The sequence below is a fragment of the Carcharodon carcharias genome, chromosome 3, assembly GCF_017639515.1.
Source record: "Carcharodon carcharias isolate sCarCar2 chromosome 3, sCarCar2.pri, whole genome shotgun sequence".
Lineage (NCBI taxonomy): Eukaryota > Metazoa > Chordata > Chondrichthyes > Lamniformes > Lamnidae > Carcharodon > Carcharodon carcharias.
The window spans coordinates 65,686,708-65,705,014 of NC_054469.1; the positions used below are offsets into that span (position 1 = coordinate 65,686,708).

An 18,307-nucleotide genomic window follows, 5' to 3' on the forward strand; every position below is an offset into this window, starting at 1 on the left:
CCTTGCTTGCTGATAGAGAGAGAGGGTAACTGTTGTAAAATTCCCCATGCCACCCCACACCTCTCACAGGCCTAAATAATTCACTCAACCAAATCAGCTAAGTCAGCCAGAACAGGGTTTGAAACAAGAGCTTCCCAGCATAACTGGTTCAGGGATAGACCAGAATGTGTACTTACCTGCTGTGGTCAGGAAGGAGTAATTAAAGCATTTTTAAAGGTGCGAGTATACAAAATAGGAGCAGAAGTAGGCCGTTCTGCCCCCCGAGCCTGCTCTACCATTCAGTAAGATCATAGCTGATCTGTTTGTGTTTTGAGTTCCACATTCTCATCTACCCCCCAATAACCTTTGATTCTTGTTTGGCAAGGAAATCAATCTACATCTGGCTTAAAAATATCCAGTGACCCTGCTTCCACAGCCTTCCGGTGCAGAGAAAAAAAAAAAGTCGCATAACCCTCTGAGAGAAAAAAATTCTCCTCATCTCTGTCCAATAAGAGTGACCTCTAATTTTAAAACATTGCCCCCTAATTCTGGACTCATCCACAAGAAGAAACGTCTTTTTCACATCCACCATGGATCTTACATACTTCATTCAAATCACCCTCACTCTCCTAAAAGCCAGTGGAAACAAGCCAAGCCTTTCCAACCTATCCTCATAAGACAGCCCATTCATTCCAGGTATCAATCTAGTAAACCTTCAGACCAAAACTGCACACAGTATTCAAGATGCAATCTCACCAATGCCCTGTATAACTGAAATATAACATCCTCGCTTTTATGTTCAATTCCTCTAGTAATAAAGAGTAGCATTCCATTAATCTTCTTGATTACTTGCTGCACCTGCATACTAACTTTTTGTTACTCATGCACGAAAACACCTAGATCCCACTGCACCTCGGAATTCTGCAGTCATTCTCCATTTAACTAATACTCTGTTTTTTTTAACCTTTCTGCCAAAGTAAACAGCTTCACATTATATTCCATCTGCTAGATTTTTGCCCACTCAACTTATCTATATCCGTCTGCAAACTCCTTGGGCTTAATTTTACGAGTCGGCGAGCAGGGGTGGGGCCCGCTCGCTGGCACGTAAAATGACGCGCAGTGACATCGGGGGGAACTCCCAATGTCACCGTGCTTGATTTAAATTTTCAGGAAGGCGGGAGCACAGCAAAATCAGCTGTGCGCCCGCCGACCTGTCAGTGGCCAATTGAGGCCATTGACAGGATCAATTAAGCAATTAAAGGACCTGTCCGTCCAACCTTAAGGTTGGTGGACAGGCCAAGAGATTGTGTAAAAATTATGGACATGTCCCAACTCATGTGACATTGTCACATGAGGGGACATGTAAGAGAAATTTTATTTTTCTATTTTTGTCTTTTTTACATGTGCAGCTGATTTCCATGAGGCTGCACTTAACCTCAGGGAGATGAGTGCGCTCTTTCATGCGCATGTGCGAAAGAGCACACTCTCAATTTTGGGATTCTTCCCCCACCCACACAGGGACCGCACAGCGCTTCCCTGTGGATGTCACATAAAATGGCGCGTGCCTCCAACCGGGGCGCCGATCAGAAGCCCGCCCATATGCCCCCGCCCATCAACTTCCCCCCTCCGACGGGGGGATAATTCAGCCCCTTATGTCTTCTTCACAACATATTTTCCTACACATCCTTGTGTCCGTCTGGAAATTTAGCTACCATGCGTTTGTTTTCCTCATTTAAGTCATTGATGTAAATTGTAAAAAGTTGAGGCCCCCTGAGGACTCCACTTGTCACATCCTGCCAATCAGACAAAGTACCTGACTCATTAATGGGTGCACCTATCAGACCAAAAATTTTAAAAATTGATTTATCACCACAAATTTAGATTACAAGATGCTAAAGATATTTGTGACTTCAAACTATAAGGATTTCCTTTGGTATTAATTATTTGGTTGATAATGTTTCCATCCCTAGGTATATAATGGCCTTCAACCCAATTCTCCCATGCTACAGAAGTATTGTGATATGATTGACCCTGGAACACAAGTGATTTCATCTGGAAATACCATGCGAGTTGTTTTTATAAGTGTCCAATCAGGTTCAAACAAAGCCTTCAGTGCGACTTACACTTCAGAGGAGGATGCAGGTCAGCCATGTATTATTTGTATACTTAGGCTACCATGTTATTCCATTTATGCATACACAGTTTTGCTGTGAGATTTAATATTCAGTTTTAATTATAATTTTTCTTCCTGATTTCATAGAATAAGGGGTTGTGGATGATGCAGGCAAGCTCACAAATGTTACCAGTTATTAGTTGTCCTGAGAAGGCAGTGATGGGCCTTCGACTTGAATCGCTGCAGTCTTGGTGCTGATGCTTTTGAGGAAGGAAGTCAGGTTTTGACCCCACAGTAATGTAAGAATTATGATATTAGGCCATGTTAGGGGAACTTACAAATGATAATGTTCCCACAACATTGCTGCTCTTGTCCTTCTCATTGGTAGAGTTAGAAGAGTGGAGGGTATGATTTGGGACTTAATGAGAGAGGAATTTGCAGTGGTGGAGTGGGGTGACGCCTTGAAGTTTTTGATAAATTATAGTGAAGATTTTGAAAACAATATATTGGGGAACAGAGAGCCAGAGAAAGTTGACATGTACAGGAGTTATAGGTGATTGGAGCTTGGTATGAGACAGGATTTTTCATAAGTAGTTATTGTATAAAGTCAGTGTGTGTAGAGGACCAAGTTACGGGGCGGGGGAGGTGATAGTGGGGAGGGGAAGGGTATAAAATAAGATTGTCTTCTGGTCTGTGGAGTACTGTTGTAGTACACAATAGTTGACTTGACAGTTTTGCTGACTGTTAAAGTGTGTATTTTTTTTTCTCTTGGACAATCATGAATTTGTATGTTTCACTTTATCCTTCCTTCTCTTGTAAGGTTTTGTTTCAAACTCTCCCTGTACTGTGCTTCTGTTACCCATATTATTATACACAGTTTGATATCTCTGAGCCCATGATTTCTCTGGTGTGAAAGCCATTTCATCTTTGTAATAGTAACAGTTCGATCATGATGCGACAATCCAAGACAATAACATTACTGTCTTTTTTTTTCCTGCTCACTACCAAACTCCCCTCCACCACATTTGGCATCACTTACCTGATCAGTGTCACTTGTTGAAATGGCCTATGAGAAGTATTTCAGGGATTGGATAAGACCTATTTCCCAAAGCAAACAAAAGTATTCTGTATTTGTTTTGGCCCAAACTTTGATGGATGAATGAATTCAGAATCTAAAAGATCTACACCTATCATCAGGCTTGGAACAGCTTTTTCTCCAAGACACCCCCAGAGCCATTAAGATTGTCACAATGAATTTGTGCAGAGGAAACATTAAATATAGTTGTGGAGGTGAAGGCATCAAGTGTATTGTCTCACAGTTCCAACCAAATGTCCAATTATTGACACAAAATTCAAGGAGACACAGGCAGGGGTATATCATTAGCTAGAGCAATTAGAGCATTAAAGAAAATCCAAATATTAAATGTAAAATATACTTTCATTTGCGGCTAAAGGTCTACAATCCCCTGGTGTTCTTTATCTAATCTCTTCTTAGAATAATAGGGATTACAACAGAAAAGGAATTACACCTATGCCAGTACTTGCTCTTTAACTGGAGTATCAATTCTAATCCTATTTCCTTTTGTCTTTTCAGATTCTTTCTTTCCAAATATCCCATTGTGGTAAAGAATTTTATATTTTAATAACACCCTGTGTGAAAACAAAAAACAACAAATTATATTTCTATTTTTATATTGTCCATGGTGTTTCACAGGAGCATTATGAAACAAAGTATGACACATACTGTACAGAGCCACATCAGGAGATATTAGGTCAGATGACCAAAAGCTTGGTCAAAGAGGTAGGTTTTAAGGAGTATCTTAAAGGAGGAAAGTTAGGTCGAGAGGTGCAGAGTGTTAGAGAAGGTATTCCAGTGCTTGGGACCTAGACAACTAAAGGTGCGGCCACCAATGGTGAAGTGTTTAAAATCAGGAATGCTCAAGAGACCAGAATCAGAGGAGCACAGATACCTCGGAGGGTTGTGGCACTGGAGGAGCTTACAGAGATGGGGTAGGGGTGAGGCTAGGGAGATTTTTGAAAACAAGGCTGAGAACTCTTAAATCAAGAATTCCTTGCCAGGAACCAATGTAGACCAGTGAGCATAGCAGTGATAGGGGAAGTGTGAGCTAAGACATAGGCAGCGGATTTTTGGAGACCTCAGGTTTACTGAGGGTAGAATGTGGGAGACCATGCACGCGAAAGAGCGCAGAAATCTCCCTGAGGCACAGAGCTGCCTCAGGGAGATTAGTTTAAGTTTAAAAAATGTTAATAAAGGAAAAAAAAAAGTTTTTACAACATGTCCCCTGATGTGAAACTGTCACATGAGCTGGGACATATCTATGAACTTTGTTTAAAAAATTTTCAAACCTTTAAAAATCTTCATGAAACTTCATCCCGCCCATGCATGAGGTTCCATGAAAAATGCGATGGCCACCTGGGCTCTTCGCCTGCCTGCCAACCTTAAGGTTGGATGGGCAGCTCAGTTTATTGTTTTAATTAATAGTTAACTGGCCTTCATTGGTCTTTGACAGTTTGGCGGGCGTGCAGCTGATTTGGGTGCGCAGCCATCGAACTGAAAATCTGAATGATGCGCAGTGACGTCGGGATGCACGCCCAACATCACCGCGCATCATTTTACACCCCACCCCCACTTGCCGAGCTGAAGATTCTGTCCCAAGATTGCGAACAGACTGGTTTAATCTCAGACTGTTGCCAAGGAGTGGGATGGAGTCAGTAGCTAGGGAAAAGAGTTTGGATTGGGGACTGAAAACAATAGCTTCAGACTTCCCAATATTTGATCAAAGGAAATTTCTGCTCATCAAGCACTGGATGTCGAAATTAGCAGTCTGATAATTTATCAACAGTGGATGAGTCGAGAAAGGTGGGTGGTGATGTTGAGCTGGGTGTTGTCGATATACATGTGTAAAAAAAGCACTGGGCAGAATCTTGTTGAGATCTCCGAGGTCTCGCCTGCTGGCTGGAGTGCTGGTGAAAGAGCGGGGCTGCCTCCTCTTGGGAAGGCCCACCAAACCATAAGCCACTCAGGCAGTGGTGATGCCACCATTCCACTTGGAATCAAGAGCCCAGGAGTGAAAGTCTCGCCTACTGAGATTTGCTGGCCAATCAGAAGCTGGCAGCTCTTGTGCTCAGCAGTGCCACATGAGAGGCTACTGCAGGAAAAACACCTACCAGAGTCCCAAGATCATGGGGTAGCCCAGGCAACTGGTAAGTAATGTGGAAGAGTGGGTTTGTGGGATGGGGCTCACAGGGAGAGGGGTGTAGGAGTGTCGACAATCAGGTCAGCTGCCGTGTACATTGCATGGTGACAGGCCTGCTTGCAGCTGGGCGAGTACCAGCAATATCAGGATGAGGCCATTTAGTGGCCATTAATTGACCACTTAAGGGCCTCAGTAGGTGGCAGGATTGGGAAGGTTGACCATGGGCCTTCCCGCCCAGAACTTAATTCTGATGGAAGCGGAAAGATAGTGGTGTTCCAATATGCCAACATCCCATCTAATTACATGTTCTTCCCGCCTTCAAGCTCACCACCAGTGAGAGCAGAAGATTCTGCTCCCTGTTTGTATGAATGATGTTGCTGAAGGGCAGTATGTAGATGATTAATAGTAGGGGGGCAAGGGTAGATCTTTGGGCAACACCGAGAGATAATGGTATGAAGAGAAGCCACTGCAAGTGATGCTCTGACTATGATTAGATAGACAAGAACAGAACCAGTTGAAAGCAGTTCCACCCAGTTGGATGACAAAGGAGAGCCTTTGGAGAAAGATGGCATGGTCAAATGTATCAAAGACTGCAGGCAGGTCAAGGAGAACGAGGAGGGCAAGTTTACCTTTGTCACTCTCTTAGAACTGCACTGAAATTTCAATACAGTTTATATGCTCAAGTCCTGGGGTGGAGACTAAGCTCATTCCCTTCCGATACCTACTGAGCCAAGTTGAAAATTGGAGGTTTAAGTGCTCTTCCCAGGCCACACCACTATCCAGATCCAATCAATCTAAACAAAAAAAAAATTCCATTTATCCTCAGTCTTTCCTTTCTATCCTTCTAACAATGCAGCAACTACTCCTTGTAATATGTGCAGCTTAATCTTTGGAAACATCTCTTATTCATTCAGCTTGTCACATTATTTTGTTTTATGATTTCAGTGTGTGGCAGCACCATGATGGACTCAAATGGTGGGAACTTCACTTCTCCTGGCTTTGATGGTGTATCAAACTACGCAAACAATCTTAATTGTGAATGGGTCATTCAGAATTCCCGCGGCACAAATTCATCCATTTATATCCAGTTCACCAGTTTTCACCTAGAACACCATCCAGTTTGCCAGAATGATTACATCGAGTTTCGATTTGGTGAGCAAACATTGTCTGCAGATGGATGCATTAACTGACAATAAATAAGCAAGTTTATTTTACAGTTAAATGAGGGTAATGCAGTTGATGCTGTGTAGTTGGACTTTCAAAAGGTTAAGTGCCACATAATAGACTTGCCAGTAAAACTGAAGCCCATGAGTTTAAAGTGACAGTGACTGCGTGGATTTGAAATTGGATAGGGAACAGAAAGTGACGAGTAGCAGCAAGCATTTGTTTCCCAGGAGTGAATTAGGATCACACCCCTTTTAATAACCTGGACATACAAGGCACAATTTTGAAAATTTGCAGGTGATCCAAAACTTGGAAATGTAGTAAACAATGAGGAGGATAGTACCAGACCCTAGAGAGGACATAGTCAGATGAAATGGACAGACACATGGTGGGCGAAATGTAATGCCGAGAGTGTGAAGTAATACATTTTGGAAGGAAGAATGAGGAAAGGCAGTATCACCTAAAATGACACACTTTAAAGAGGATACAGGAACAGGAAAACCTGGCAGTGTAAGTATGTATATCACTGAAGCTGGCAGGACAAATTGAGAAGGCTGTTAAAAAAAACTATATGGGATTCTTGGCTTTACACATAGATACATAGGGCTAGATATTGTCAGGGTGGCAGTGGTCCCAACAGTGGGCAGGAAAGCTCAGGGCAACCCTGCCTTGACTATATGGGAGAGACACACCAGGATTTTCGGCCCATTCTAAAACCTGCCTCAAAGAGCTAACAGCCAATTGGAGGGCCGACATCTCTTCAGTCTCAGCAATGCCACTGGCAGCAGTGGCTATTGCTAGGACTGCACCCAGCCAAAAGATGTAGTAATTGGCTCCACCATCACAGCAAGCTAAGTGTGGTTGGGGATCACAGAGCACAGGCAAGCTACAATGAGAGTGGAGGACATTGGTGACTGGCGAGAGCAGGGAGGCAGTTTTTGCCGGAGGGATGACAACTGCTATGGGATGAACCCCTGTTTAGGCTACAGAGTACCCAATTAGGACAGCACCCCAACCCCCCCACCCTCCCTGCCCCCCTCAGGAAGGCCACAAGGCAGTTTCCCCATGCGGCAAGGGCTCACCCGCTATTGGTAAAATGCCAGTAGCAATTGGAAGAGACTGTTAATTGGCTCTTGACCCCACCATCTTTGCTAACTATCAACCCCCCCACCCTTCCTCTCCAAAGTCTTTGAACATAGGTTTTCTGTAACTCCATTTTGAACCCCTCCAATTAAGTTTTCGCCTCTGCCACAGTACCATAAAGGCTCTTATCGGAGTCAAAAATGGCATCCAAAGTCACTGTGACAATTGGCCTATGGTCAGGGGGGCCATCATCTACCTTCTCTGCTGCTGGCAGAATGCCATAGCAGCAAGATGACAATGGGCAATTCACCTTGACAGGCACTCCACCCCATCTCTCTCTCATTAATTATTGCCCCATGCCTCCAATCCAGCTCCTGCAGGCCCCATAAATTTCATCCCATTGAGTGCAAAAGCAAGAAACGTATGCTGAACCTTTATGAAACTGGTTTGATTGCAACTGAAGATTTGTGTCCAAATTTGACTTCTACACATTAGGAGGGATGTCAAAGCTTTAGAGAGGTTGCAGAATGGATTTACCAGAATGGTACCAGGGATAAGAGACTTCAGTAATGTGAAGGGACTGGATAAGCTGGGGTTGTTCTCCTTAGAGCAGAGAAAGTTAAGAGCAGTGGTGATGGAGGAATTCAAAATCATGAATAGTTTTGATAGAATGAATAAGGAGAAATGATTTCCAATGGCAGAAGGGTCAGTAACCAGATTTGAGGTAAAAGCATCAGAGAGAATATCAGGAAAAGATTGAAAAATTGTCAATGGAATGACTACGAAGGAGGATCCCTTTGTAAAAGAACCATTTGCTTTCCCAATTGCTTGCTGTGCCTGCATGTTAATTTTCTGTAATTCATGGACAAGGACACCCAGGTCCCTCTGCTGCTTACTCAACCCTATTCTCACTAAACAGCTGACCACCTGCTTCTCCCCCTGGTCTCCATGATAACCAATATTGTTCACTGCTGTCACCCTTCAGGTACTGTCTGTCTCTCCTTTAAATCTATTGGCATTACCCCTCTCTACAAAAAAACCCTATTGACTCCATCATCCTTGCAAGCCATCAACCCCATCCCCTTTTCCTCTCCAAAGCCCTTGAACACCAGTTTTCCAGAACAGCATTTTGAACCCCTTCAATCAGGTTTATGTCCTTGCCACAGAACTGTAAGGCTCTTGTCAAAGCCAATAAATGGCATCCAATGTGACTGTGGCAAAGGTAAACTTTCACTCCTCATCCTTTTTAATCTGTCTGCAGCCTTTGACATAACTGATCACACCATCCCCCTCCAATGTTCCTCCACTGTCATCCAACTGGGTGGGACTGACTGCTCTCACTTGGTTCTATTATTACCTAACTATAGCCAGAGTAACTCTTGCAATGGACTGTCTTCCTCCTCCTGCACCATTACCTTTAGTGACCCCTAAGGATCAATCCTTGATTCCCCCCTCTCATCTACATGCTGCCCATCAGCACCATCATACCAAAGTACAATGATAGTTTCCACATGTACACTGATGGCACCCAGCTCTACCTCACCACATTCTCTCACCCCTCCGCTGTTGCTAAATTAACAGACTGCTTATTTGACATCCAGAGCAGAAATTTCCTCTAATTAAATATTGGGAAGACTGAAGCCATCATTTTCAGATCCCATTCCAAACTCCATTCCATAGCTACAGACTCCATTCCTCTCCCTGGCAACTAATCCAGTCTGTTTGCAATCTTAGCATCTTAGTTGACCCCGAGATGGGCTTCTGATCACATCTTCGGGCCATCAGTAACACAGCCTATTTCCACCTCTGTAACATTACCCAAATTCATCCGTGCCTGAGCTCATCTGCTACTGAAACTCTCACTCATGCTTTTGTTACCTCTGGACTTGACTATTCCACCACACCCCTGGCTGTGGTCTCCCACATTCTACCATCTGTTGTCACCCAAAACTTTGCTAATTGTGTCTTAACTCACACCAAATGCAGATCTCCTATCAACCTTCAACTCATTGACTTACATTGGATCCTGATCAAGCAACATCTTGATTTTAAAATTCTCATCTTTTTTAAGTCCTTCATGGTATCACCCCTCCCTATTTCTGTAATATCCTCGAGCCCCACAATCCTCTAAGATATTTGTGCTCATCTAATTCTATCCTCTTGAACATCTCTGATTTTAATTGTTCCACCATTGATGGCAATGTCTTCAGCTGCCTGGGCCCTTGGCTCTGGAATTTCCTCCCTACACCTCTATGAACCTCTATCTTGCTTTGTTCCTTTAAGACAATCCTTAAAATCTATCTCTTTGACCAAGCCTTTGGTCATCAGCCCTTTTGTGGCTCAGTACTATATCTCATTTTATAATGCTCCTATGAAGTGCCTTGGGACATTTTATTCTGTTAAAAGAGCTGTATAGATATAATTTGTTGTTATTATGTTGCTTTTGTATCTTTCCTTTCAAAGTGGATAACTTCACACTTTGCCACATTGTATTCCATCTGCCTTGTTCTTGCCCATGCACCCAGCCTGTTCATAACCCTCCATAACCCCTTTGCATCCTCCTCACTCTTTCTTTTCCATCTAACAATGAATCATCAGCAAACTTGGATAAGTTACATTCAGTCCTTTCATCTAAGCCATTGATATAGATTGTAAATAGCTGAGGGTCTTTCATTTATCCTTGCAGTATCCAACTGGCAATATAGCCTGCCAACCCGAAAATGTCCTGCTTATTTCCACTGCCTGTTTTCTGTCCATTAACCAATCCTCAGTCTATGGTAATATTTTACTCCCGATCCCATGAGTCCTAACTTTCTGTAATAACCTGTTGTGTGAAAACTTATCGAATGTTTTTTGAAAATCCAAATGCATTGCATGCAGTTCTTTCCCCTTACCACTTCTACTAGTAACAACCTCAAAAATCTTTGAACAGTTTTGTCAAATGTCTTTTTTAAATAATCTGTGTTGACTCTGCTTAACCATCATTTATTTTCTAAGTGCCCTGTTACCACATCCCTCATAATAGATTCTAGCATTTTGCCTACTATTAATGTTAGGCTAACTGCCCTATAGTTTCTTGGTTTCATTCTTCGTCTTTTCTTAAATAGCTTGTTGCTTGCAGGTCTGGATGATCTAGTAGGTCATCCTTCTTGGAATTGGATAAGACTGTGAGGGCGAAGGGAAGCCACACAGTACAGGGCAAGTTGCCAGAAGAGGGAGAAAGAAGAGGGTTAGAAGGGATTTCAGCAGGAGGGTGTATCTGCAGAGGATATTTAGCGAGCATTTTTCTTACTTGAACTTCAGCAATGGTCTAAGTTTCAGACATCTGCACTTCCATAGATGTGGTGACTGAAATCTGCCAACTGGTATAGCCACAACTTCAGCCTCAAAGCAGTGCACTGTATCACCTATGGTTGTCAAGGTGAGTGTAGCTCTAAAATTGTATGCATCTGGCTTCTTCCAGCATTTGCCCCAGATATAGCACCATCTCACAGCGTCATCACAATCCTTCTTGTAAAAGAGAAGCAGGTGAAGTGAACATAAGTGTTTAATAAAAGCAAAATACTGCAGATGCTGGAAATCTGAAATAAAAACAGAAAATGCTGGAAAAACTCAGCAGCTCTGAAGAAGGTCACATGGACTCAAAACATTAACTCTGTTTCTCTCTCCACAGATGCTGCCAGGCCTGCTGAGTTTTTCCAGCATTTTCTGTTTATATTTTAGAACAAAAGTGTTTGCTTATCTGCAGGTCATGGTGCAGAGTGCCATGGATTGCATGCACATGATTTTATTTGTGGTTCATGTCAACACTGCACTGAAAGGGATTTCATTCCTTCAGCGTACAGCTGGTTATGAATGACAAGCAGTGTATCTTGAAGGTGAATGTCTGTTATCCTAATAGCAGTCATAATTGCTTCATCCTGAAGCAGTCTTCTGTGCTAGCTGTATTTAAACCACCATGGATGGCTGCTGGGTACTGAGAGTTATCAGCACCTGACATAGCTTATGACTCTGGCCCAGAATCCAAGCACCCATGCAGGCAGATAATGAGAGAGCCACACTGCCACAAGAAATATTACAAAGCACATCATTGGCACCCTCAAACAATGATTCTGCTGTCTGCAACCCTCTGGAAGAACCCTGCATTACTCAAGATTTATGATTGTATGCTGCAAGCTGCAAGCTGCTCAAACTTGCCATTACGATAGCCATAACCCTTGCCAATATCAGTCAGTCGGAAAGCTGAGGTAGAGGAAGAGGGAGTGAAGGAACAGGAAAAGGCTGAAGACCTACAATTGAGAAGACTGCAGATGACCGTGGAAGTCAACTTTGAGCACCATTTCAACCAAGGCTTTGGTAGTCTGAGTTGGCTGATTTGTAATACAAGGTCATTAATTATTGGCAGGGTTCGGGTGGGGCATGAATGCTGTTGTGCTGAGAGGTTACAGTAGGTTTGTACTCCATGGAGCCACTGCCACTCTCCCAGGATATCATCTCAGCAATTCTAGTAATCTTTTGGAGGACAGATTGTTGGATTGTTTTGATGCCCTGGAAGCTCTTTTCAGCATGATTGTGACAGTCTAAGATTGCATGACAGCAGTCTCATTTCCCACTGCAGCACTAAGACATTGGGTGAAATCATTCCTGATTTGCACTAAGTGCAGTACAGGGCAAGACAAAGGATGTTTTACCCTCTGGCTACAATGTCGGCTTATCACGCCATATTGTCCCATTCCTGGCGCGCCCCACTCCATTTATTATCCATTCATGGGGAACATGCCGGTTTGCTGGCAGGTGGACTTGGGTTTTCCCGCCACGCTGTGACCTGGCGCTCCCTCGTTCCAGGCGCCTTATTCAATATGCACCAAAGTGAATGCCTACTTCATGTCTTCAGACCAAGACTGCTCCAGGCGACAGTTGGCCCTGAAAGCAAAGAAGATGGCAGCCCCCAAATTAGGGACACCTCTCTGGGGTGCCCGCTGGATGCAGTAGAAGGCCCCACTCTGGCTGCAGGAGGTCCACCAGAGTCACCAATCTGGCCTGGGAGGTGTGGCAGTGACAGTCAGCACCACTGGAGCATAGAGGAGGTCAGCCTTTCAGTGCAGGAAGGGGATGAATGCTTTCTTCTGTTCTTCCAGGGTAAGTCAACCCCCACATCACTCTCAACTCACATACTCCCAAACTCATCACACATCCACAGGGAGCTCACGCCTCAAGGGGCAACAGCACTAACTCTCACGCGATCCATCAGACTCAAATGCTCTCGAGCTCGTGTCCTCATACCGTCCATGGCTCTGCTCACCACACAAACATTCCACGCAGTGCCATGCATTCTGCTCACACTCTCTCCATCTGTTTGATGCAGAAGAAGCTGGCTCACAACAGCAGGGCGAGGTCACAGACCGAGGCTTGAGTGGCCCACATTTTGAGGAGCACACCATCGCACTGACTGGTGAGGATGTAGACCATGCTTGCAGTGATGGTGAGGTCAGCAGCGAACACCCACATGAGGATCCTGCACCACGTCATCCCTCTCTAAATGCAACTGTGAGTGCTCTCTCTCCTGCTTTAGACACTGCTGCTATGCATTAATTATCTCTACTTTGGTTCACAGGGAGCTCTGCTAAGCGAGCGACACCCTCAGCCAGTCAGTACCTCAGCTCCATCCAGATTCTCATCTCTAGACAAGAGAACGCCTCCTCCATTGAAGAGCTGGAAATAAGCAGCCTGGAAGACCCATCACATCACTTAATCACACCTTCCACCAGCGCAGAGACACCAACCTCAGCAGGCTTGGGCTCACAATCTGGTGGTCACTGCACATACACATGTCCACAGCAGGAGATAGGTTCAGCCAAGCTCCCCGGCACTTGGAGAACTTCTGGGGCAGAGGCATCTATGAGGTCCGAGTCAGATGACAAGCCTCTGGATTCAGCCTTCCAACTCATCATGGAGAGTCAGCATTAGGTGGTGAAATATCACACAGAGCTGTTGGAAGCCCTCAACAGAGTGGCACACAAAATGAAGGAGTGTGTCCACCTGCCCTCTGATGAAGTGGTACTCACATGCGTGCGCATGGAGGATGGCGGATGCCATGGAGAGCTTGGTCCAGCAGAATGAGTAGATGCCCCCAGACCTGCATTCCATTGCAGTAGCCAGTGGCAACGCAAGAGGGAAGTGGGGCACCTCGGCGTCACTCCAGGTGCTTCTTCCTCTCAAGGAGTGAGGCCGGTGCTCTCAAGCACCCAAAGGGAGGAGGAGCAGCAGCTGGACACCCCTGGGTCATCCGCTCAGGAATCTCAGAGGCTTTCTTCTCTCTCTGAGTCCCCTTTGCCTGTGACCCTCTCAAACTTGTCCTCTGTCACCGCAGAGGGAGCAGCCGGCCCACAGGAGGACAGCCAAAGCAAGCCGGGCCATCCACGCCTCGGCTTTCCAAAGGACGCACGCCAAAGTTATCAAAGGCAACAGGGCTAACCATTGCACAGGCTGTCTCTACCCCTCCTGCAGATGTTAGGGTAGCACCTAGAAGTGGTAGGCCTAGAAAAGTTAAGAATTTCTGATCACAAGTGGTTGCACGGGTGAACACATTTTGTCACTCTATAGTTTGAAAATATATTCACTTTACTGAATATTGTGTAAAGGTACCTTTCAGCTTCATTTACAGGCTTCGCGAGACTCCCCACCCCTGCATCCGCTCCCATTAGTTCAGCTGCATGCAGCCGAACCACAAGTGATTCTGGAGGGAGAAGTGTGTCTGTGGCAGGGCCTTTCGGAGCCTCGTGCAAGCACTCTCCCACACACGTGGAGGCTTCCTCAATCACACTCATCTCAATGTCCTGAACATTTTCAATGCTTCCTGTCTATCCATGCTATCCTTGACTCCTGCTCATTTGTGCCTAGTGACTCGTGTAGATCCTTCCTCTAATCGAATTTTAAAACATACGCACTGTCACTATCAGAGCTGGTGACTGTGACTGAAAGTTGGATGGAATAAGTGGAGCCCACTGGAGCGGCAAGATGGAGGATGTACCTGTAGAATTACACTTAAGGCTGCATTTCTGACTCCCAGTGGCGGGAAAACAGTCTTGCATTAAGTGACTGGCAGGAAGGGGCTGACATGGCAAAGTTGTGGGATGTAAATTAGACTTATTTATTAGCCACTTAAATCAATTATGTCTGAGTCCACCAGAATTTAATGGCAGCCCAGGAATTAAACGAGAGTCGCAAGGGTCTCCTGGGCCTCCAGTAACCTACCAAGCAAACCCTATCAGGTTTTCCAGCAACCTACCAGGGGTTGCCTCGTTCATGAACAATCAGTGCCTGATCAAGGGACCCGGCATTGGTAGGAGGTCATCTGCTGAAACCCATCCTCCTGCCCTTGCTTCTAACCTCCCTTCCACGCCTGGCAGCAACCCTCCCTGTGGCCCTCATTCTGCCCAACTTACCTCTCTCCAGGGATCCAGTGATGATCCCTGGTGAAGGCCCCAGTGTGTTACTGGCAGTGGCCACCATTTCCGATGGTACTGCGACAGCTGTCGGTCTCTGATTGGTTGGTAGCTTTCATTGGTGGGATTTCTGCCCTACTGAGGACTTTGTTTGGCCTATGGAGGCCCGATGCTCTCCAGGGAAGTTCCTGATGACCTGGTAATTGTGTTGGACCTCCCAGAGAAAAGCAGTCTGAGTTCCCACCACCTCTTCAACCAGTGGGTGGGACCACATCTCCAATTCTAAATTCCTTCAGAAGTTATTATCTTCATTGTATTCCTGTTCCTCCATCACTGGTTGGGAAAGTTGCTATTCTTGGTATCCAAAGTGAAATAAGGATAACTTTTAGATTGTGGTTAAGAAGAGAACAGAAAGTAAGAAATGTGTGCTTGCACCCTCTGCAGCTTATCAGAAGAGATTGAGGAATGAGGAAGAAGTGGGCTGAGGGAAGGAAGAATAGATATAAAGATACTCTCATTATCAATTGCTTCAGCCCCACTGATGGCCAAGGCATCAACAATGCCCCTTTGCAGGTTGACCAGCACTGGCTCCTTCATGGAGTTAAAACATAGTAGGTTTGCTTGATCCGCTGTAGCTCCAGCTGCCTCCTGTTATTTGCCACTTTCCTCTGGAAGAGAGAGGAGTATCAGTGAATTTTCTACAATGTGCTTGGATATTTAGCTGTCATGGTCAAATAACTGCCAGAGCTGTGAGATGTGGGTGTGAGGCGCACTGTCTAAGGGTCATGTAAAGCATCTGAATGGTATGGTTGAGTCCTGATTGGTAGAGATTGTTGCTAGATGGGATGTGGTGAATTGAATAATAGATGAGGCTAGTGACATAGTTGGCAGGATATGACATTTGTTAAGCTCTCTGATCTTGGCAATTGATGTGAAATCATCAAACTTCTTCCTGCACAGCCTTCAGGTTCTTGTAGTTACACTCCTGGCATTGACCCACCATTATCTTTCCCCACTGCCCCCTGAGCTTGTCTCTAGAGGGTCTTCTGCACCCCTGAGGGAGTACGACTCTTCTCTATTCCATCACTTTCACCAAGACCTCCAGTACAGTGTCTGAAAACGTTCGAGCATGAACTTTACCATGGTCAACCATTGCTGGAACTTTCACAAAACAGTTTCGAAAACACTGTCACCTTTCCAACAGCCACAGTGCACTTCCCTTTAAAAGGTGCAGGCTGCCTTTCAGTAGCTAATGCTAGACACTTGCATGATCACACCCCTGCTGATGTATACAGCTAATGAACAACACGTGGAGCACTGCGTGCAGCAATCACTTAAGGTAACTTGTAGCACAATTGTGACATGCTGCATACATCACAGTCAACAAGCATGGGTTAATCATTCCTTGTGATCCTCCTGCCTGTTTTGGCATCTTATTCAATTTATCCCCTTAGACTTTGCATTTCCTTTAATCTAACTTTAACTTCAATGATAAGAACAATGACTAATATGTGTGCTATATTGCTGCAGGTGCAGATGAGTTGAAGTGAAGTTACACTTTCATGTGAAATTCTTCCGACCATTGTGTTAAAAATAATTTTGAATAAACATGTTAATAGCCTGATTGTGATGGTGGAATGAGGAACATCATAAAAATATTTTAAAGCATTCATATGCTCCTATTTTGATGTATAATTTCACCCAATGGTGGCCAGATTGATACATGCACCAATACCATCTGCAGTTTCTCTATAATTGTATGTCTATTTGAGTAATTTGTTTTCGCTAATGGGAGTCTTATTGAATAAAGTGGCACATGTGCATGAGGAACTGTTATTCTAAAAACAATGAGGTAATTTTATTAAATATCAGTGTATAGTAGAAAATTGTTCCCATGTCTAATTTACAAAACAATAATATTAGTAAAGCAGTTACACAGATTTCAATACCATCTGTCCACTATCCTATAGAATTATGTAAAGTACCCTTAACTTTTCTTTCCCTTCCTTCTTCCCACAGGCGATCCTAATGGTGATCTAATGGCCAGGCTGTGTGGACCGTCTGCTCCTACTATACCACTGGTGATACCTTCCCCCCAACTCTGGGTGCACTTCTTATCTGGTCCATTAGTGGAAGATATTGGTTTCTTTGCCAAATACATTTTTACAGGTCAGTATTTTTAATTCAGACTAGTTGCCTATTAATGGTATTTCCACGCCTTAAAAATATAATTAAAGCCAGAATATTACACAGAATTATATTGTTGAAAGAAAACTTATGACACTTGTATAAAGTTCTTTTCTCCACTATTTTAATGAGGCATGAGCCATTTAAAGTAATTGATTTATGCTGTGTTAAAATATTGAGTAGACAAGCTTGATTTGGAAGAAATAAATACAATGATACTGCACCACTTAGTTTTCAAATTTTAATCCTTAAATAGATTTTCCATCATTACATAAAACCAAGAGTTCTCTTTAAGAGAACTTTTTCATTAATCTTAAATAAATGGGTTTTCCTTCCAGTATATTCTCAGAGTTCCTAATTATTATGTAATGTGTAACTTAAAAATCAGAGACTATTGTTTGTGACAGATAAGATAAAATTGTGAATGAGAGTTCTATATTAAAATCACTAGTGTGCATACAATAAACTGAATTCTGCCACTGTTGTGTATTAAAGGATCATTTCAGTTGCGTGAAAGATAAATGCTGGCCCAGCCAGCGAAGCCCACATCCTGTGAATGAATAAAAAAAAAGATAAATTCAATGGTTCAACATTCCTAGTGAGGAACAACATTTGAATAGAACATAGTAACACAGATTTTTTTGACCTGCATTGAGCATTGTGCCCCCTCACTCTCCACCAATGTGAGGACAGAATTCTTATATAGGTTCCCATAAGAACATGTACACACATTGCGCTTGTTTCAGCTGAATAAAATAAGTGACAGCCATTTACTGGTTCATTCCCCAGGGCAACATCTTGACCAATCAGTCAAGCTGCCTGGTTTAAATTTCAAACAATGCTCAGAAGTTAACTGTCAGTCAGCATCAACTGGTGCATTCTCCACAGCAACGCCTATACCAATCAGATCCCACTTGCCAACCAATCAACACTCTTTTCATATAGTATAAATATGTTCTTTCCCCTGACATTGGTACAGTAAAGTCCCACCGTTCTTGACTTCTTCTTCTGCGAATTCCCTTTTCCGCACAAAAGTTTTTGTACACCAGTTTAGCCATTGTGGTCTCAAATTCACTTATCCGCAGTTTTAAAAAATAGAAGCCATCATTAGAAAATGC

The 18,307-nt window shown here is 43.9% G+C and overlaps 1 protein-coding gene across 1 annotated transcript in view; it reads left to right on the top strand.

The window, feature by feature from the left end:
• The window catches only part of cubn (cubilin (intrinsic factor-cobalamin receptor)), a 457,032-nt gene that overhangs the window by 290,747 nt on the left and 147,978 nt on the right, over nt 1-18,307 (top strand). Inside the window, 3 exon segments of the mRNA XM_041183948.1 lie at nt 1,950-2,121; nt 6,256-6,462; nt 17,022-17,171. Coding sequence (XP_041039882.1) covers nt 1,950-2,121; nt 6,256-6,462; nt 17,022-17,171 — 529 coding nt within the window.